At 36.8% G+C, this 21,768-nt stretch overlaps 4 protein-coding genes across 4 annotated transcripts; 2 read left to right on the top strand and 2 right to left on the bottom strand.

The window, feature by feature from the left end:
* Nucleotides 1-434: 434 nt before the first annotated feature.
* LOC103402312 (uncharacterized) lies at nt 435-4,323 on the top strand. The gene is made up of 8 exons (XM_008341050.4): nt 435-775; nt 1,457-1,622; nt 2,462-2,552; nt 2,637-2,695; nt 3,283-3,343; nt 3,498-3,588; nt 3,675-3,751; nt 3,954-4,323. Exons 1-8 carry the CDS (start codon nt 748-750, stop codon nt 4,068-4,070), a joined length of 690 nt encoding a protein of 229 aa, XP_008339272.2. The 5' UTR covers nt 435-747; the 3' UTR covers nt 4,071-4,323.
* Nucleotides 4,324-5,086: 763 nt separating this feature from the next.
* On the bottom strand, nt 5,087-9,769 carry LOC103402313 (partner of Y14 and mago). The gene is made up of 4 exons (XM_008341051.4): nt 9,343-9,769; nt 8,985-9,107; nt 5,906-6,133; nt 5,087-5,452 (listed from the first exon to the last, which is right to left on the bottom strand). The coding sequence occupies exons 1-4, from the start codon at nt 9,547-9,549 to the stop codon at nt 5,306-5,308; spliced, it is 705 nt and encodes a 234-aa protein (XP_008339273.1). The 5' UTR covers nt 9,550-9,769; the 3' UTR covers nt 5,087-5,305.
* Nucleotides 9,770-11,249: 1,480 nt separating this feature from the next.
* LOC103402314 (probable dolichyl pyrophosphate Man9GlcNAc2 alpha-1,3-glucosyltransferase) lies at nt 11,250-15,217 on the top strand. Its single transcript, XM_008341052.4, has 5 exons — nt 11,250-12,312; nt 12,431-12,538; nt 13,296-13,457; nt 14,118-14,370; nt 14,457-15,217. Exons 1-5 carry the CDS (start codon nt 11,710-11,712, stop codon nt 14,894-14,896), a joined length of 1,566 nt encoding a protein of 521 aa, XP_008339274.3. The 5' UTR covers nt 11,250-11,709; the 3' UTR covers nt 14,897-15,217.
* A 603-nt stretch (nt 15,218-15,820) lies between these two features.
* On the bottom strand, nt 15,821-20,690 carry LOC103402315 (uncharacterized). Its single transcript, XM_008341053.4, has 5 exons — nt 20,240-20,690; nt 18,505-19,441; nt 18,280-18,375; nt 16,783-16,919; nt 15,821-16,347 (listed from the first exon to the last, which is right to left on the bottom strand). Exons 1-5 carry the CDS (start codon nt 20,470-20,472, stop codon nt 16,185-16,187), a joined length of 1,566 nt encoding a protein of 521 aa, XP_008339275.1. The 5' UTR covers nt 20,473-20,690; the 3' UTR covers nt 15,821-16,184.
* Nucleotides 20,691-21,768: the final 1,078 nt, after the last annotated feature.

Here is a 21,768-nt window from a genome sequence, read left to right as displayed (position 1 = left end):
AAAAACACAATGGTTAGAATTATGACCATTTGCCACGTGTCCACGTCTGGGCTGTTGGATTTGAATCTTTTTCAAATCCAACGGTCCAGATTAATTAACTTAATAAAAAATAATAAAAAATTGTTTAAAAATACAGAAAAATTTAAAAAAAATTATTATTTTTTTTATTTTTATAAATACCTAATCATCATCTTCCACCTTACACCACATTTCATTATTTTCAACACTTCAACCAAAACTTTCATATACTTTTTTGTGGAAAAATGGCTACGTGGAAAATCTTATCGGAAATCTATCCACAAAATAGTACTTTCGGATGATGACATGTAGTGTGACAATATTGTTTAAAAATCATATCCGAAATTAAAACAAATTTTTTTTATTTTATAAAAAAATTAATAATATTTTAAATAGGCTAGGTGCCAACGCATTTTGTAAAGATGAAGATACATTTGTGCCAACATATTTTTTAGAAATAGAGATGCATATAACCAATTAGTGTTCATTAGGGTCAATCACTGTTCATTGAGTAGAGCATGGGACACAATTTCTAAAGGCCCAAAGAATAGATTATTAAAGTTTATGACCCATCCAAACCGGGCCTAACCGACCCGCCATCAACTGGCAAGTTAAAACCCTAGAAACAAAGAACGATAAAACCCCTTTGCCGCTCGTCGGGGTTTCTGCAGTCGCTGGGAGCAAAAAGCAGAGAGCTAACCAGAAGCCGCCCACTTCCTATCCTTCACTATGCCTAAGTCTAAGCGCGATCGACAAGGTCCGCCGTCCACTCCTTTCTGTTTGGTTGCTGAGAAAACTTGCGGAAAACCAAGAAATTCCAATCCTTTTATTCGTTTTAATATTAACGCATATATATAAATATATTTATGTTTCGAACTGTCAGCTGAAATCTCTGTAAATTAGGTTGTTTATCATGAATTAAGAGATTGTTTTCTTTTGTGTTACATATAATTGGTTTTGGGTTTGAATTGTTGAATTCTTTTTCTATTTTTTTTTAAATATTATGTTTGTGTGGTTTAAATTGGAAGCTAAAATTAATTGGTTTGAATTTTGTTTCATAATATTTTCCTTTGTTAAGAGTTTTTAGTTTGATGATAACAAAAATTTAACATGTAGAAAATGAAAATTTTGATAGTTATTGAAATTGGGATGTGCTATTCACACACCTATTTTTACTTCTCACACACCCTTTATTAATTTCTGTCATTTGATCTTCTTTAATTCAGTCGATCTGACGGCCACAAATTAAGAGGGAGTGTATGAAGTAAAAAGGGGAGTGTGGATATCACACCCCATTGAAATTTTGCATATGATGAAAGTTTTAATTTTTTTTTAAAAGTAAATCTCGCAAACATTGGGCGATTGGTCTTATGGATTGGAGAATGGTATGAATAATATTATGGTACGGTTCGTGATTGATTTGAGTTTATGGTTGCAGTTACATTGTCCAAGACAAAGAAGAAGGGAAGGGAACATAAAGAAACAATAGTAAATACGATACGGCAGGCAGCGGAAGATTACAATTCTGCTTATGTCTTCTCTTTTGAGAACATGCGGAATCATAAATTCAAGGAGTTCAGAGATCAGCTCAAATCAAACAGCAGGCAAGTTCATTTTCAAGATGCTCCATTGGTTTTAGTGGTAACCGGTAACTCATTATGTATGCCGTGAAATTTAGAGAAAACAAACTCGCACGCTGATGTTTAGTACCCAAAAACAAACAAAAAAAAACTCCAGTTGACAGTGCAGTTTTAGGCTCATAATTGGTTGACTACGCAGAATACTTTCAATCAATGTTTCAACTCTTTTTAATTTGATTGCATCCTAAACATGTAGAGTATCGGTCATCTATAGTTTGTTTTGCAATATAAGCTAAAAAGAGGAGAGACTTTGCAGATAAAAATGGAGAAGATAAATTCAACTTTTTTTGTGCTTTGATTGGTTGTCCTAGGAAGAAATTAATTGTATTTTTTTCATTGGTGGGGTGCTCTGTAATCTTAAACGATCCAAGACTTCAAATTCTTTTTCCCATCTCTCAACTTTCAAAGAAAATTAAAATGTGGGCCCCCCAAGAAAAATCTGATGCTTCTTATGGCTTTGGGGATGGAAACTTTTTGAAGGCGTGAGAAGGCATCTTTTACAAAACCCAGGCAGCCTTTTCAAAATCAAACTTTAAAGCCTTAAAATGATTTAAGATCACTTTCCTGTGGAGAACCAACCACAATTGAAAGCGAGTTGTTGGCCGAGAATTGATCTTTGAACTAGAAAAAGTTAGCTTTGAGAGAATAAATCCTGTATTGGAGTAAACTAACTGTGCTCATAATATGGTTATTTCAACTTGTACATGTAAGTATGTAACTGTTTTGTGGAAAGATAAGTTTCTTAGTCATGGATTCCACAATTTGGGCAAGTGTATCATGAGGGATTTCATTGTTGTTCTCAGGTTTTTCCTTGGCTCAAACAAAGTCATGCAAATTGCCTTAGGTCGGTCTGAATCTGATGAGATTAGACCAGGCCTCCACAAAGTTTCTAAGGTACTCCTTTATTGCACCCAAGATTTCTACTGTCTATTTTTAAGTTGAAATTATTGTCTTATACCTTTTGTTTATTTTTCTTAGGTTCTGCATGGAGATGCTGGTCTATGTTTTACCAATTTGCCCAAGGAAGAGGTTGAAAGGTAAAAGCACACATTTACTCATGTTTACAAGCTTGGGAAATGTATGGAGTTTTGGATTATCTACTTATATAGGTGATGGGCTATATGAAGCTTTATAACTCAGTTCTTAGAACTTCACAATATTGTACCTTATTGACATATAAGGGAGTCTATGATGGTCAATTATATGAGATCCATGCCTGCAGTGATTTTACTGAATGTGGATTGCAAAACACATACGTCTTTATCTACATTATTAATACTCTATTAACGCACCTTACCCCTGGAAAAATAGTTGAAATAAAAACAATATGGTACAGTTTGAAGGAAGAAACTAAAGTTTGCTAATAGTGTGATGTTCAACAATATAAATACTCTACTAACGCATCTTATCCCTGGTTAATTGAATGTTTCTGGTGAAGAGCTTTGGTGCTAACATTATTTTGCCACAATGTTCTGATCTTGTAGTTGTAGGGTACCTTGAGAGTTTTATCCAAATATGTGCTCATTTTCTTTTTAAGTTTCAAAATTTGAAAATATCCTTTCGTCCAAGTACCTTATACTTGTTTTATTTTTAATATGTTTTCAAATGCTCTCTTTTTTGGCAGGTTATTCAATGAATATGAGGAGCATGACTTCGCAAGGACAGGAAGCGTTTCGACGGAAAAGGTTCTTGAGATTTTTTGTGTGTGTAGTTAGTGTTACATTGTGAGGTTATAGTTGAAACACTAGACTTATCTTCTGGGGTTATATTCTTTGGTTTAGCTGTTAGCTTTCAACTATTCCTACCATTAACTCATGAATCTTATTTCAAATGTATTAGGTGGAGCTTATGGAGGGTCCTTTGGAGCAATTCAGTCATGAGATGGAACCCTTTCTTAGAAAACAAGGGATGCCTGTCCGATTAAACAAAGGTACCTATTTGCTTTCTTGGTTTGCCAGTCTCTGCACATGTAACAGAAGACAATGTAAACCATTTTGAGTCTACTCATACTTGCAGGTGTTATAGAGCTTGTTTCAGACTTCCTTGTCTGTGATGAAGGAAAGCCTTTGTCACCTGAGTCAGCTCGGATACTGGTTCGTTTCATGCTCGTATTTTTACTTAGTTTGTATTTCAAGTACATGGAATATCATTGTGTGTGTGTGTGGTCCATTTCCAGTCCCAACGAGTTTTTATGCATGACGGTTGCCCTCAATTTCTCCTATTATGAAATTTGTTGAAACAAATTAGTAATGATAATAGTACGTGTGTGACCTAATTTACGTATTTTGTACGCAGCGTTTGTTGGGAACCAAGATGGCTAGTTTCCGACTTCACTTGATATGCAGATGGAGCCCTGGTGATTTTGAACAATATGCTCCAGGACCAGATGATTCAGGTATCGAATCCTCGTAAACGCTAATACGAGATCCATTGGCATTTGAATACAACACGACGGGTTGTGGGGAATTATGATGTCTGTACTATTAAGAAATACAATGGCACTTGCAGGCCCTCGGCCGTTTTTGAGTTCGCTTTGGTTTTTGGTCGTTGTCTGTAACCTCTGCACTATTAGCTTTTAATCCATATGTTTTGACCTGCTGCTGTATGCTTTAGTTTTTCTGTAGACCATTTAGCATTTATAAGAAATATTGCTATTTCTGCAAAATCCCAAATTACAAGTACTCATTAGAGTCTTATTAGTGGGCACAGATTTCCTAGTTCTTATGAGTTTCACGGTTTTGATATTCACACACCCCTTTCTATTTCCCACAAACCCCTCTTAGTTTACGGCCATCAAATCGAATGAATTGAAGATCAAATGACATAAATTAACAAGGTGTGGGAAGTAAAAATGGATGTGTGAACCATCCTATTTTGTTCTTGTGTTAGTAGATCAATCAAATGCGTTTTTTATTACTTGGTTTAGATCATTAAATGTTAAGAGTATTTGACGTCCTAGATTCGCAGGACCAAATAAAAGCAATAATCTAGGTCATTCAATGCTCACAACATTTGATGCTACGTAGCATAGAAGAATTAGTTTACTTGAGTGCCTAAAAAGGCTGTATGGGACTAGTGTGTATTAAACAGAAGAATCCTGCCGTAAAGGTTGTCTATTGAGCCAGCCCAATCGTCTGTGACTAATTAAGCATTTTGGGGTTGATCCTAGCTACCATATACAAAAAGTCTCCCAAGAAATAACTTGCCAAAATGGACTCGTGACAACTTGCACATCTTACACAAACAGTCCACAAACAAGCCACAAAATTCAAATTCACACGACCGCTGGACCGCTCAAGTTGCTTTGAGACAACTGATTGAGCATCTCCAACGGAGAGATGCAAATCTGAGATGTAAAAACACATTCGCATCTCCGGGAGATGCGAATGTGGAACCATGAATGAAGAGACAAACAAAAGAGCACGACGGAGATGAATAGACATGGCATGTACGGTCACCTATGAGGGGTGGATCAGGTACTATATTGTACCCGTACGGTACGATCATATAAAGCACATAAGATTAAGCTAAATAGAACAAAGTATGAAGAGATGAACCTCTTTCTAAAATCAGCATTCATGCCTTCATGAGAAAAAGCATAAATGAGAAACGAAACACGGTTTCTTGATTCTGACACAAACCCTTGTTTACAATGCAGCCGACTCCGCCTTCTTTTTATCCTCCAAAAGCTTTAGCTCCTTACGCCAACCTTCCAGTTTCGTCAACTTGTCCAACTGTTCTGACTTAACATCTTGCTGATTAGTTTTCTGCTGTTGAGCTTCTGCAAGTCGAATCTGCAAAGGTGAACCATAACGTAAGAGAAAACGCACTGCATGGTTTTTCAAATCATGTCACATTTTTTGCGGATCCTGACGTTTCTGCACCAAATTGTAGACTTACACCGGAGGGAAAACTGAATAATCACCTTACATAAAACTGACTATAGCATCTGCTTCTTTTCTTTCAAGTATTTAATAAATAAATCAAAGTTCCATTTTTGTTTTAGAAAAAAAAAACTTTGGATGTAAGGCGTACCCCAAAGTTCTCAATCAAAACCAATATGTATAAGTTTTAACTGAATTTGACATCAAAAGGAGAAAATTATCTTGACAAACCCATGACACGCAAAAAGGATAGGGCTACGTATTCCTAACCTGCCGAACAATTTCCATAGTCATAGTGGAGCAAGGAAAACAGATGGTCTTATATCATTTAAAGACAAGGCTAAAAGGGTTAATAAACTATACCTTCTTTTTAAGAGCTCGAATTCTTTTATCTATATCTTGAGCTGGACCTGCTGGACATGAATTCTCAGTTGAGTCAGAGGGAGGGGTAACTAAAGGACTAGAAGAAACACCTAGCTCGTTCATCTGAGATGCCAATGACTCAACAGCTTCTGATACATGACCCAAATTTTCAACTTCTTCTTCCTTTGTTTCCCCACTTTCCGAGGTTTTCTCCTTCTCAAGAGCAGCCTGCAGATCACAGAATAACAGAGGAAATCAAGCAGCTTGAAAACCGCAATATCAAATTACAGATTAACACCGATTCCCAAAAACTGTAATTTTACACAACAGTAATTGCATGAGTTCAGAAGATTAAAAGCATTTCTATTTGAAAACCATCTCTTGCTAAACTTAAAAGCAAAGCTATAAGTTTAAAATCACGAATTCCCATATTTGTGCTTTGTATATCTTTTGCGTTCTTAGCAAACAAGAACAAAGACAATTCCTCTTACTTCGTTACTAAGCTATTCCAATACAGGGACAAACCTGAACATCAACACAAAGATGAAAAAGGGATTATTGCCTATGTTTTCGCTCCTTTATAACAGCATTACATCATAATTTCTACCTTGGAAGGCAATACCGTTAGCGCAATACATTGAGTATGTGAGATGGCAATGTATAACATATGACTTTGAGCAGCACAAGTGGATCTAGAATGGGAGCCATCAATCATGGAGCCACCCCATCAAATTTTCAAAACTTTTACACCTCAAATATTTAAAGTTTTTGAAAGTTCTGAATTCTTTAGAATGACGAAATAAAATAGTAAAAGAAATCAATTTCAAAAAGGAACCACTTTAACTTTGACCAATTTTAAGCTTTGTTTCAAATTCTTTCAATTCTTTTTTTTTTTTCAAAACTACTGGGTCACTCGGTATTACTGAATCAAGTGACTTTCCTTTCAGCTCATGCTCTCCATTTCAGTCTCTAGTTAATCAAAGACAGATTTATGGGTTGTCAGCAAGATACTATTGAGTTCTTGGTTAGTGGATTAATTATGTACCTAATGGGTGTTTGCCACATGCCGTGGGGTTGTTCCTAGAGACGTTGGCACCTTGGTTGTTACCAGATACTTCCACAATGGTGGACACTATAGTTTTATACTTGTAGCTGTTTAATTTAGCATTTGGAAAGCAATTCAGTGAATTCAGTTTTAGCATTCAATTGAACATAGTTATTGAATATGGTGATGGCAAAGCTGATCTTGAAGTGGATCGGAACGTCTCTAGATCATAACATGGTTTATGTGGGCTGCTGTTATTGTCTTAAACTAGATGTCCTCATGAAGCACTGAATCCGTTTATAACCATGTATTAGAATGCGGCTTCATACACAATACACAATATTGTCTGTTCTGTGGACCTGTTTGTGCTGAGCTGTTAGCCTGAAGACAGTAGTAAAAGTGGGAGAGAAACCTTACAGTCAAATCCAATATGATTCACAAGAACAAACCAAAGGGATCAATCTTTCTCATTGTTAGCTCTAAAACCCGACTTCACTGCCACTTAAGAAATTGTAAAACCATTTTAAACAAGATCAGCACCCTATTTTCCTCTAATTTAGCTCTAAAACCCGACTTCACTGCCACTTAAGAAATCGTAATACCATTTTAAACAAGATCAGCACCCTATTTTCCTCTAATTCTGTTTTATTCACACCCCCGTGACCCCACATATGCTACAAAGTCTACACTCCTCTCTCTGTCTCCCGTGGTCAGCACCACTGTAACCCTTACGTTCCTAAAGCTTGCATCAATAACCTAGGTAGTTAATGTTTATATACTAATGCAACGGAGACCCTTAATCACCAATCATTAGTGAAACAAATAGTAGCACTTCTAAGAAATCACATCAATTGCATTTTCTATTATATTTCTTGTTTAATTAACCTTTTATAAGCAACAAAAGTATAACCTACAACCATAAAGCTTTTGAACAAAATAAAAATAGAAAAAAAAAAAGAAGAAAAAAAAAGAGAGGGAAAATATATTAAAAACATAAGTAAAAGACTTACCTAATCATTGGACTAAAAAATACCACAAAATCCCCCAAAATGTTCAATTGATCAAATAGAAAAAGCTCCATTATTTCAAAGCTTCTATTAGGATATTAGCATACATGGCCTTCTTTGAGCATCCTTCGCATAGCTATTAACATAGGTTGGCAGAAGAAAGAAATATGCAATTCAAAATTGTTTACCTATACATGTTGGTTTCACAAGAGTGAAGAAACAAAAATTTGCCCCACAAGTGCCGAATGAAAAGAAATGGCAGCGTGTGTGAGTCTCCTTTGCATGGCTATACAAACACCAACTAAGAACCAGATCTAACTTTAAGATCATTCTCAAATTATAGAAAATGACACACGGGGAGGTGCGTAGGTGCCCTGATTTGCATTCCAAGGGGAAGAGCACGGACACGCCTCGACAACGCCGTATAAAAAGATTTAAACCCTCTAAAGTAGTCTTCTTTTATAGAGTTTGAACAGCGGACAACGTAGACTAACCTAAGAGAGCATCCATTCATCCATACAGCATTACACTTCAGATGCTTAGCCTTGGTTTTTGTCATAGCCAGACATTGAGTAGATAGCTAAGAAATGTCAAGAGAACAAAATGTTGTGCCTTTGCTTTCATTTGACACCTATTTAGGGGAGAAAGAATAATCAAATATTAAAAGGGTTTTAGTCGGCTAGGGATGCATCAAAGGGAGAGTCCTAAAGTTTTTTCTTATTACCATCTTGTGTTGATGTTTTCAGCTCACGCTGGTGCAAATATCATTTGTTATCCTGATGAAACATGTGGTCCACAATTAGATAAAGTTGTTTTGTTTGTGATTCTAGCTCCCAAGTGACTCAAATTTCTGGCTTTTGGTTAAACACGACGGCTAAACTACACTATCAAATCGCCCCTCATGAGTAGGTTCTCGAACTTTGCACTTGAAAACCAAAGCACATAGGAATTTAGCTAAAATCTACTCTACAAATTCCATATGGCAACAAACAATGATCAACAAAGGAAAAAGGAAATGAAGACAAACCTGTATCCGCTTCTCCTTTTTTCTTTCGTTCCTCTTTACAGACTTAGTCTTGGGTTTCGTTGTATCAACGGAATTATCATCATAACCCGGCGGTCCAGCCGCTGAGGCCATCTCCTTTTTCCACTGCATTACAAAAGTAAAAATCCCACTCTGAGCTTCCTTTCACTAAATTCAAACAACTAACTTCTAACCTTCCCAATTTCCACAAACAATCAAACCGAGACGAAAAAAAACACGGGTTTATCAAAAAGATTCAAACTTTTTCACTTTTCTTTTTATTTCTAATCACCAAACATTCCAACTGACACTTTTGTAGGCAAAAGGCAAAAGGGTACAAAGAGAGAAAATGATATCATACCAAAGCACCTTTGGATTGGTAAATGGCGACTTCCTCTTGGGGGACATATCCAGCCCGAATGCGGATTGGTTTACGGAGCGTACCGTCGGGTCGTCGGGTTGGCGCCAGAAGCCTCTCCCCTTCTTTTAGGGTTTTGCCAAGCTCCGCCAATTGCTTAAGCGGCGGATCTCCTCCTTCTCCTCCGCTTCCATTGTTACTGCTCGCCATGGCTGATTGATCACCAAATCAACTTTGTACTCCTAGAGAGAGAGAGAGGAGAGAGGGGAGAGAGAGAGCTGGTACTTTCGCTTAGTTGGCTACTTCGCTGGTTTCTTTAGTTCCAACATCCAACGAAGCAAAAGTAGAGATGGCCACCAGGGCGAATCAATAGTAACATCCGGGCCCTTCTCGTCGGGTAAAAGCATTTTCCATTTAATCCTTAGGGTTTAGGCGTGCAATTGACGGGGAGGTGATTAAAAATAGAAAAATGACGGTTAAAGGTGAGATTTTTTTTATGAATTTTTTGCCACTCATATTTTTAACGTAATATTTTATAATATTAGCACAAGAATTAACGTTAACTGTCAGTTAGTAGAGAAGACATGAAGAATCTCACTTTTTAAAGAGTCCAATTGACCATTCTCTTAAAAATATTTTCACAAAAAGATTAGTTTTACTCAACATCTCCAAAGCGAACATCAAATTTCATTTTGATAGCTAACTTGGTAATTTGATATATTATCAATATTTTTCTTTCATCCAATATGCTAAAATTTATTGTTCCATTTATGTTTTTTAAACAAAAATAATAAAGAAAGATGGGTTGCTGTTGGTTTAAAAATAATAAAATAATAGTTAAATATGATAGAATTTAAAGTAAAGCAGTGGAATGATTTTGGAAATAACAAAAACTAGATTTGAAGGGAATAGTACGTCATTTGTTTCTATTATATATACTAGCATACGGTCAAATACAAAGTGTGTGAGAAATTTTTTTATTTTTGTTTTTGAAATAGGAGAGAGGATGAAAGTGATAGAGAATGTGGGAGTGAGATTTTTTTTTTAATTGGAGATATGTTAGGATTACGTGAGATTTTGAAAAAAAATAGCAAAATTTGGTTGTGTGAAATTACATTTCTATCTCATATTTTTTATTAATGTTCTGGTTTAATTAGAGGGTTAAAATGATAATTTCATAGATTTTGGTTGACAATGAATATTTTATTAATTAATAGGGATTATATAGTGACATTTTTTACATCTCCTCTGGAGATGTTCTAAAACGACACCAACTATTTTTTATTTTTCTTGAACAAATGATATTATCTACATTAAGGGAAGGGGATGAGCTTAACCTCATAATAAACTAGCAAAAATATAGTTCAAATTTGCCTTTGACGAGAATCGAACATAGGATATCTCATTTATAAGTTAAGTTAAGAAGAGGAATATTACACTGGCAGTTACTATTAAACTTTTAAATAATAATTATCATTAAATTAGTTCAAATTAGTTTAAGAGAGGTGTATTCAATTGAGAATGTGAGAGATTTTAATGGATTTATAAATCCATGGATTTTTATGGAGTTTAATTGATTTGTAGAGATTCCAGATAAAATTTTGATTCAATTCCCTCGAAATCTCATGGGAATAGGTGAGATTTGTGGATACTTAAAATACACTACGAAATCTCTCCAATTCCCTCTAATTCTTTAACTTTCTCAAATTCTTTAAAATCAATTTCTAATTGAATACACCTGGAATGTTATAAACTTCTTTAAAATCTTAATTGAATACACTGGATTTCTAAGAATTTTAATAAACTATTTTGAAATTCTAATTGAATACACCTGGAATTTCAGAGAATCACTTAAAATCCTAATTGAATAATCCTGGAATTATTAATTCCCTGAAATTCTCTAATAATCCTAATTGAATACAACCCTCTAAGAATCAAAGGGTGCGTTTACCAATTGGAGCCAAACGGAGTCCAGCAAATTCCCCGCCCATCACATCGGAGCCAAATGGAGGTGATGATGGCGCTTCAGGTGATTAGCAGCTGGTAGTGCTACTGGTGATTAGCAGCTGATTGGGTCCCAATTCGGAGGGATTGGGCTGCGTACGGTTTAGGAGGAAGAGCAGATGATACAGCGGGTCTCATCCTCCTCGTTGTTGTAGTTTGGGTGGCGGCCCTGGTGGATCAAGTGGTGGTGTGGTTGGGATCTATGGCCATGGTGATCTCTCCGGGCAGTGGGTGTGGGTGTTCTTTGATTGTCAGTTGATTGAATTGATTGGCGTTCCTTGATCTCTATTGGGTTGCAGGCCAAGTGTTTGCTTTTTGTCCCAAAAGAAAGAAAGAAAGAAAGAAAGAAAGAAAGAAATAGAGAAAATGGACAAGACCTCCAAAAAGAAGGGTAATTTTAGAAAGGGCAAGGATGAAAAGCTGATTGTTGAATCTGATGGTTGGTGGTGGTTGATCCACAGGGGAATCACAGCTTCATTCTTGTCCATTGCATTGTTTTCCTTGTTGGTTCGAGCCGCGGTCTCGCTGCATCCTTACTCTGGTGCTGGAAATCCTCCCAAGTTTGGGGACTTTGAAGCACAGAGGCATTGGATGGAGATCACTATCAATCTCCCAATCAACCAATGGTATCGAAACAGTACGGTCAATGATCTCGGATACTGGGGTCTTGACTACCCTCCTCTCACTGCCTATCAGAGTTATGTTCATGGCCTTTTCCTCAGACATTTCAGTCCTGAGTCAGTTGCGCTTTTCGCTTCCCGTGGCCATGAGTCCTATTTGGGAAAACTACTCATGAGGTGGACGGTGTTGTCTTCTGATGCCTTGGTGTTCTTTCCTGCTGTTTTATACTTTGTTCTTGTTTACTATGCTGGTCAAAACCCAAGTCGCCGAAGGAGTGACATAGCGTGGCATATCACCATTATTTTACTCAATCCGTGTCTCATCCTAATTGATCATGGTCATTTCCAGGTTACATTTGATTTTTCTATTGCATTCTGCACATTTTTGTTGGCGTCCATGCAATATTTGTGGTTCTTACTCGGAACTGTTTAGATTTACAATCTTTTTGTTTTTGGTTTTTGTTCAGTATAATTGCATCAGCTTGGGTCTGACTGTGGGAGCTATTGCCTCTGTTCTTTCGGATAAAGATCTTGTAGCCTGTGTCCTATACAGTCTTGCTCTAAACCACAAACAGGTATCTTGTGATTCGGTTTTAAAGGTGCCTCATGGTTGTTTAAGTTTCATTCTTTATTCTTAGTGACATTTGTATTTCCTCCCTTAAATGTGGCATGAAAACTAAATTGTTGTATCGAAATTGTCAAGCGACATTTTAAATTTTGCCTCAAACGTAATTGGAGAAAGTTAGCATATAATATTGGAAAATAGATTTCTGAAAGTGAACACATAAGTGGCTGGCTCTTGCATATTAATGTGAGAATTAATGCACTGTCTTTTTTCACTAATCAAAATACGGGTGGTAGGTGACTTGATCTAATGAAAGAGTGGCTACGGTGGTTACCATGAATCACACGATGACGTGATCCACTGGACCACTGGTAGTTACTTTTTTGTCATAATCATCTTGTTCTTAATAGATGATTTGGAACTTTGCCCACAGTTTTCACAAATCACGACATTGATTTCTCATTCTTTGTTTTAAATGGAAACCTAAGCCTGAGGAGGGTGGATGGTGAGAGCCCAATTCTTATCATAGAGGACGCTATCAGTAGAGCTCCCCTAGGACCCCCACCACAACCTTGTATACCATAAAAATATTGAAATTATTTCATGATTCAAGTTCAGAATATTTTGGAATAACAAATGAATTGTCCATTTTGGAAACTCACTCAGTCTCATTAGAATAAATATGAGTGGAACCCACTTATTTACCAAAATTGATTCTACAGCAGAGAATAATACCCATTTGCTGAACGTAATATGTTTTTCTGCAGATGAGTGCGTATTTTGCTCCTGCATTTTTCAGTCATCTCCTGGGTAAATGCCTAAGGCGCCGGTATCCTGTTCTAGAAGTGTTAAAACTTGGCCTTGTGGTCCTGGGAACGTTTGTTGTTGTATGGTGGCCGTATGTTCATTCAACGGAAGCCTTTTTTGGGGTAAGCACTAGTTAATTTTGTCAGTTTGTGAATTTTCAGCTTCAGTTTGTTTCTTTTAATAAAAATCTATAACTTAAACTCAATCTTCTCTGTGGTTCTACTTCCGAGGTCTAGTAAACCATGACAAAGTTATGCTGTGCGCTTTAGCTCATGCCCAAACTACAAATATATACACTGGTTCACATTTTGCTTCAGAATGTTTTTAGCCAACTAAAAGAATGCGGTTATGTGGGTCATATGTCTCAAGCATTGAAACTCGTGACTCACTTGTATATGGTGCTGGATTTTACACAGTTATGTGGATCATAAGTCGCAGGCATTGAAACACTTTACTTGTTTTTAAGTTGCCCCAATGTAGATGTCAAATTATTGATGGCACTGTTGTGTGGGTTTAATTTAAAACTAACAACAAGGTCAACTTAGAGAATCATTGAAGATGTTAGACATAATAAATATTAGTTAAAAGTTAATGACACTTGATTTATGTGTTTATTTCTTATTCTTATGAAGAAAGAAAATTTAATAGCATACGGGTATTTAGAAGGTAAAGAAGATATATATATATATATTTGGTAAAAAGAATCAAGATATGCTTGGTTTCTCTTGTTTACAACACACAACAGGTGTTTGTTTCCTTATTAGTTTTGGTCAATTGTGCAGGTTCTCTCTCGTCTTGCTCCTTTTGAGAGAGGGATATTTGAGGATTATGTAGCTAACTTTTGGTGCACCACTTCGGTTCTTGTAAAATGGAAGAGATTATTTCCGACACAGTCCCTGAAGCTTATCAGCTTGGGTGCAACTGTTTCTACTTTCCTGCCTTCAATGATTCAGCAGATATGGGCTCCGAGCAAGCCGGGTTTCCTTTATGGGTTGCTGAATAGTGCTTTCTCGTTTTATCTCTTCTCATTCCAAGGTTAGTGAAGTTTTCCCATCGTCTCAACTTCTGTTCATGATTTCACGATACTACAGTGCATAATGCTTCTTGTTCTTAACTTCCAGTGCACGAGAAGTCTATTTTACTACCTCTCCTGCCAGCAAGTCTTTTGGCAATGGAAGAACCATTTCTTTTTACCTGGATGACACTTTACGCCTTGTTCTCAATGTTCCCTCTTCTACACCGTGACAAACTGGTTCTACCCTATCTTGCACTATCTGCTCTCTTTATCCTTTTAAACCATGTGCCGAATGGAAGACGGACCACTAGGGACACAAGCGCCTTGAGATCATTTGTGATCACAGTCTCTGTCTTGTGCTCAGTCGTTCTTCATGTTGTTTATCTAAGCCTGCATCCCCCTGCCCGGTATCCTTTCCTTTTTGAAGCTTTGATAATGCTCGTTTGCTTCTCCCAGTTCGTCATTCTTACTGTTTACACCAATGCAAAACAATGGATGTTGCTTAAACACTCCAACTTGGTAGATAAAGAAAAGAAGCTCCTTTGAAACCTCTGTATTTAGGTAGATCAGGCAGCAAGTTTTGTGAAAGGACTTGATAGATTCCTTCAGTTCGACATCGGGCCTCGACTCAACTTGATTTGCACCATCAGATGCTCCCCGAGATTGAATTGTATGACATTGGTTCATTTGGATTCCGGCAAAAACAAACAGCTTCAGTGCTTCTTCTTGAAGAATTCCATGACCGGAAATTTGTATTCCGGCCAAATTTCAACTTGCATTTTTGTTTGTAAACGTGTAATCTTTACAAATTGGTTCATTTGGATTCCGGCCAAAACAAACAGCTTCAAATATACATTACTCGTCTAACGTCCATGTCTTGACCAATTAAAATTGTGTTTTCGTATTTAAACACCGAGTTGACCATGTTCTCTCATTTTAGCCTAATTGGAGCTTTGGTCACTAAACTAAAAATTCGCGAGTGTCGGTCCCTAAACTTGTAATAATGTAGAGCAATAGTACTTTTAGCTAACTCTGTTAGAACATCCATTCATTTTTGGCCCTTTAAACCCTTTATTTTGGTTAGAAGTTCTAACGAAATTAGTGAAAAATCACATTATAACAAGTTCAGGATTAATGCTCACGGATTTTTAGTTTAAGGACAATGCTACAATTTTCTGTAATTTTAAATTGCGTGAAAAGACAAAAGAGGACATTATTTGATTTCACCACCTCCGTCTTCTTTTCCATCCTCCCGGAAACCGCATCAAGCCTGCGCTTTGGCCTGTCGTCCTCCCCAACTCAACCTTGCCCCCAATGCCCTCGCCAAACAATACTCGTCCTCTTCGCAAACACCGTTGTCCCGTTCGTCGCCTCGTTCACCATCAGGTTCGACATGAATCAAAACCCAGAATTCAACGACCCAGATAGAAATCATATCAGAAGCAACCTCAACAATATGGAAATACATCCTTTAGAGCAAAAACACAAAACATGATACATGTCACATAACCATTCAAGATTACAATTGCTTAACGTGCTTTTCAATACACAACCTTTTTCTTTCTTTTCATGATTCCATCTACTCTTGTAAAACTTTGTGGACAACCTACGGTTTTTACATACACAACCAAATGAAATTAGCTTTCAGAACAAGGGCAAGAAACCTGGATCCTTTTGGTTGGACCGAGTTGAAAGCAGCAAAAACTTTACACCACCTGTTTGCATGCCAAGTTGAGGGGGCCAACGGGACATTACTTAAGTTAGTTGAGGTGCAAGTCGGCCTCCATGAGCTTGAATGAAGCGAAAGGTTAAAAATGAGGTTCCCATTGAATGATCATTCCCTCTTGTCTTCTTCTGTATCATCTTCATCAAAATCTTTGGCGTTGTCAATGTTCTCTTGCTTGACTAAGCTGATATCACCCTCTGGCTTGCCCCTCGTAAGAGATTGAGATTCTTCATCGTCAGATTCTTCTCCCACTTCATCCGAGTAAGCATACCTATGGACATTCGGCAGTACAAATAAGCTCAGTCGGGAACAAGGGAATCCTACGAATTCTATGACATGAAAGAATATGTCTAACAAGTGACAATATCAGTTACAGATAGAGTCCATCAAGTCAAAATTGAGGGAAGCATTCCATCAATTGCATTAGAAACCAAAGAATATTGTGGCACCACACTTCCACTCCACCACTTTCTCGAGAGACTAGATCTCTCAACTGCACACCTTCAAGGGCATTTCCCACATAAAAACTTATCAATAGTACTGATCGTTCAGAGTATGGTGATTCTGATTGAATACGAAAGTAGGGAATATTGAGCCCACTTTAGTCAACCACCGTACGAGACTTTTCCATTTAGAAATTTCAATAAACAAGAAAAGAAAAAAAATCATTATATTGACTACAAAAGAATACAAAGTTATAACGCACCGTTGAGAACTCTGGGATGGAGCCCAAAGATAGCAGATAACACACAGCAATGCAAATGCAAGAATATCCCAGAAAGCAGTGATGACCCAAGCACTTTGCCACTTCTCGTTGAATGGATCTGTTGCTTTAAAGTACACCTGCAAGTACAAGCTTATCAAATGTAAGGTACATCTTCAAACCCAAGAAAATTATAAAAATTTGAAAGGATAAACACAAGCATACAAAGAACCGAAGTTCAAAACAAAACAAAAAAGAAACAGAAAAAGGCGATAAATTCTAATAAAGTAGCTTTAGTTGTATTTATTCTATTCTCTTGTAACTGAACCCTTAATAGTGCACAACCAACCTAATTTTCGATCACTCTAAAGGTAATTAACTGTAAAGAAACACAACTTTGTAGAGCAAGCACTATGCATAATATTAGTTCAGTTACTCACTATCTAGCCGTTACACAGTATGAGTATCATTTAGTCTGTCTGCGAGTAAAATCTACTAGTCTGCTAATCATAATGCCTTCCTTACGTTAAGGAGACAATAGGCAATGATACTTTTTCTACTGCAAGATTTCTAGTGTAACACAGTAACCTCATAATCTCTTATGCTATTTGTTCAGTAAACTGTGGTTCTGTATATTACAAGTACAGTGCAGGATACATGTGTTGTTACTGCACATAAGCAGCAATGTAAAGCACCACCAGTCCAAAATAATACAGGACAACATATGAAAACTCTTCGGCCAGGGATTCAAAATCAATAGTAAAATCAAGCCTGAGTGTGACTGTAACACAATATAGCAAATTCTACACCATTAAAGGCTGAAATTCTACAACTGCACAGTAGGATCATCAAACTGAAAACGGCACAGGTAGGGTTGTGATCTTCCCAAAGGAATTATATCTTTTAAGTTTTAACACCAATGGCTCTTACTCTACGACCAGGGGGGATCTCAGCGCATAATCAGAAGCCACGAAGGAATAGTGGTGAGTACATAATCATATGCAATCCTATTTAATTTCATATGGTGAATTGCTAGGATTCCAATTTGGCTTCAATTGAAACCTTGATAAGAGTATGTTTCCAATTAGACAAAACACACTCAGAGTCCTCAGTGTTTGTTGTGCAGGTTGAAGATATGAAACACTCGAACAAAATTTTCTAGTCAGCCAAGGATGCAGTAACTCATTGTTTATCTGGGCCTAGTAAAGATAAATAAAAGGAATGTAAGTTTATACGAGTCTCAGTAAAACCAAGTAATTCTTACAAAGGTAAATGTGACAGGATTTACTCTTTGGGTGATTTTGATTAAATATATCTTCTTGCCCCATCCACTTATTGTGTGTGCTTGTGAGTGAGTGAGTGCAAGACAGAAAATAGGGGAAATGCTGTAGTAAAGTACCCAAGCATATAAGATTTAAGATATTCAGATCCATATTAAGGATGAACTGAGCCATTAAATGAATATCAATTTGCACAGTATACTGGCCAATAAAACCATACCTCATACACTATCCATGCAACTGAGGCAATGACTGCGACTGCTAATGCATTTGAGAACTTCCTATACATATCCAGTTTGACAGAGCTTCTCTTTGCCTGAGAAGAACATATAGTTTAACATTTAAAAATGCCATGTTATGGAGAGAATAAAATGCCAAGTAAAGCATGAGCTCAAGAAACAACACTGCCGTTGTAACTTAAATAGAGGAATTTAAATTATTATACCTGTAGCTGCTCTAGCGTTTTAGAGAGAGAGGTAAAAATCCATAATATCAAAAATGCGTCCAAGAAAGCATCAGGAAGAACTAGAAATAATCTTGCTCTTCCGGATACATCATTGATTGTCCCCACATACTCTGTAATATTAAGCAACTCTGTGGCCAGAAAAAATGTTATTCCAAGGAGAATCACCTTTGAGGTAAGACCCCCAAGAGTGGGCCGCACCACACCATAACCCATGGAAACAATGAGGATAAGAAGACGGGAAACTGTTTTTCTTACAGCTCCAACCGTCACAACCAATGTTGTAACAACAATTGGCCTCATCCCTGTACTATTAAAATTATCATAATCACAATACCAAAGAATCATCTCAAACAACCCAAGAGCAATAACAGCTGTGATGCAGTGCTGAAGTTGCAGAATATCCTTCCAAAACCTCACATACTGAGTGAACCAAATTATTCCAAGCAACACGTAAGCAAGTGACATAAACACATAAAACTTCATTAGTGGAGCCATTCGACCAGGTAGGTAACCATCAGGATTTTTCCACAAAGTCTTCCCGCTCATAGTTACTCCCTTCAGTTTTGGATCACATGCTACAAAGAACAAGTTATACATCCCAGTTTTTGGGATTAAAATCTCTTGATAACCCATGTTTGTGTGCAGGTAGTTCCCACTGAACCGTACATTTAAAACAATAGGCCATTTATTATCTGTTGCAGAAGGTCTCCTAATGACTTCACCTTGCTTACAACCTTCCATCTTAGCGAGATCAGGAGAGCAACATATATCTCTTTGTCCACCATAAGCAGAACCACCAATATTATTACGATCAGCTGCCTCAAATATTATAACTTGTATCAACCCAGTACTATGCTTCATGTCTGAAAGCTTCTCAGCAGCATCCTTGCTCCTCCAGAAGGTGATATTCTCGAATCTGTTCCATTCGGAAATGTCAGAAACAAAAGTGATGATGAAATGTTTATTTAGTGAGGAGAGACAGGAATGAAGGAGCAACGTGCACATACAACACGACTATGTTGCTGTCAAATAAATCCTACCATGCAAATGCAATGGACTATGAATTCAGTTACATTGTCTGCACAATATAATGTAGCGGTGTCCTTAGACTTAATCAGATACAAGAATGATTATGCACTTGGTGAATGGAGATGTGAGGACCCTCTGAAACTTAGAAATGATGCTTACAATAAATAAAACTAGAAGATCTACTTGAGCTTCTTCAAGAAAACATTTGTGAATTTAGTTTGCACATTGTACCATTCACGAAACAACTTCAAGAAATCCTTTTTTTTTCTCCTTCCTGTTCATGGATTCCACAGGATCATAGTTCCACCATACTTCGAATTCATCGTCTATTAATTTGCATTGAAAATGTAGTTGGATGCTTCTAACTAAAACTCAATTTTATACTAAACCCTTCATCATTGAGATATTACTATGTTTGTACTTAATTTCCCCACTTCTGGTCCATCCCACATTCAGAGAAATTCAATAAATCTTTTACCTTTTCTACATACAACACATTTTCTTGGCTACCCAATTAAAAATAGAAATCCCCAAATCGATCACCCACTTCAAAATTCAAAAATCTAAAATCTTGCAAAAACCCAAAGGTTCAAAATTCAAAAAACCCAAAAATTGAATGAAGCAATTGTACACAGATGACAGATCTAGCAATAAGCTGAAAGAGATGCAAATGCGAAAGCATTACCGAATGTAAGAACGTGCGGAGAGAGTGGCGGCGATGCCTTCGCTGCCGCCGGGTAGAAGGTAAGCATTGCCGACTTCTCTGAAGGTTTGGCTGTCGTAGATGTGGATCGAGGCGTTTGTGGGATTTGGAAGAAATGACAGTAGGAGAAGCAGAGAGAGCTTCATGAAAATGCCATGGAGAATGCCGTTGCTTCTTCTTCTTCTCGCCGCTCGAATCTGGGTTGTGAAATCCATACTTTTTGGAGATTGGACTTGTGGAGCTCTGGTGCTTGAGGTTAGAGAGAGATAGAAAGATAGAGAGAGAGAGAGAGGAGAGTTGGTGAGGTGTGAAGGGTGAGTGAGACCGAAGCAATGTGTCGATGATGATGCTACCGCTGTCGGTGAGGCTGGATGTGGATTAACGCGCCATATTGGCACGTAGCCCCGGATTTGACGACTTACCTGAATTTTATTTTTCTGAACTATTTTAATGTCTTAAATAAACTTAAAATTTAGGAAACAGTAAGACCATCTTCAATGGTCGGGCTAAAAGATAAATATTTTAATCCGAAAAATTTAGCTTTTAGCCTAGAAATAGTTTTTCTGTTCAAATTGTTCTAGCCTAAGATTTTAGCCCGAGATTATTAAATAATGAACTTAAGCGATTTTTTTTTCTTAAATTAAATTTAAAAAAATAAATAAATATGTAGACTATCGTAAATTAATTTTATGAACATTTTAATCTAAAAAAAATTAAATTATGATAAATATTGAAAAATCACTGAATTTTGAGTTAAATTATTTTTTTTAAATTAATTTAGCCGTTGGATTTAAATTTGGGTTGTTAGATCTTTTTTTTACCGTTAGATTTGATTATATTCGATCTTTGTCGTTGGATTCAATGTATTTTAAAATAACATATTTAAAAAAATAAAATTTGAATCTGGACCGTTGGATCAACCAACGGTCCGTTAAACCAAGCCCTTGGATTCAAATTATAACCGTTGGAATTTTTGGGTGGCCGACAAACGGCTGACAGTGGGGCCCAATCCTATTGGGAAAGGTTTGCAAGCGCACCGCGTGGGGTGCGTTGGAGCGTGACCGGGCCCAGACTGGCCTAATTGCCAGTGAGTCCAGTCACACGGGGGGGGGATTTTGGGGGGTATTTGGAGGGTAATTTAGCATTTAGCCTACCATTGGAGATGAAGAAAATATCAAAACTCTAGATGAAATGTAACTGTGCATATTTGATATCAAAATTTTCTCAAATCGAAGTGTTATTTTGCTGATTGGATTTGAAGACTTAGTGATTTGGTGTCAAATTTGACATCAATGTCAAATTTATTTTTAATTCATTTTAATGGTGGGTCTCTTATTTCACTAACACCTTAACCAATAAAAATTTTATTTCAACATTTTTTTTAATAATTACAACTATCTAAAGTTCTATTTAAATAATAAAATAGCATTTGACAGTTTAGTTGGAGAAGTATAAAATTTGACATAAGATTTCAGAGATTAAAATGGGTTGGTCCTGCTAGTTGAATTTTA

Source organism: Malus domestica, chromosome 15, assembly GCF_042453785.1.
Source record: "Malus domestica chromosome 15, GDT2T_hap1".
In the NCBI taxonomy this organism is placed as follows: domain Eukaryota; kingdom Viridiplantae; phylum Streptophyta; class Magnoliopsida; order Rosales; family Rosaceae; genus Malus; species Malus domestica.
Note: the sequence above shows the minus strand (reverse complement) of the source record. Positions and strands in the feature narration are given on the sequence as shown.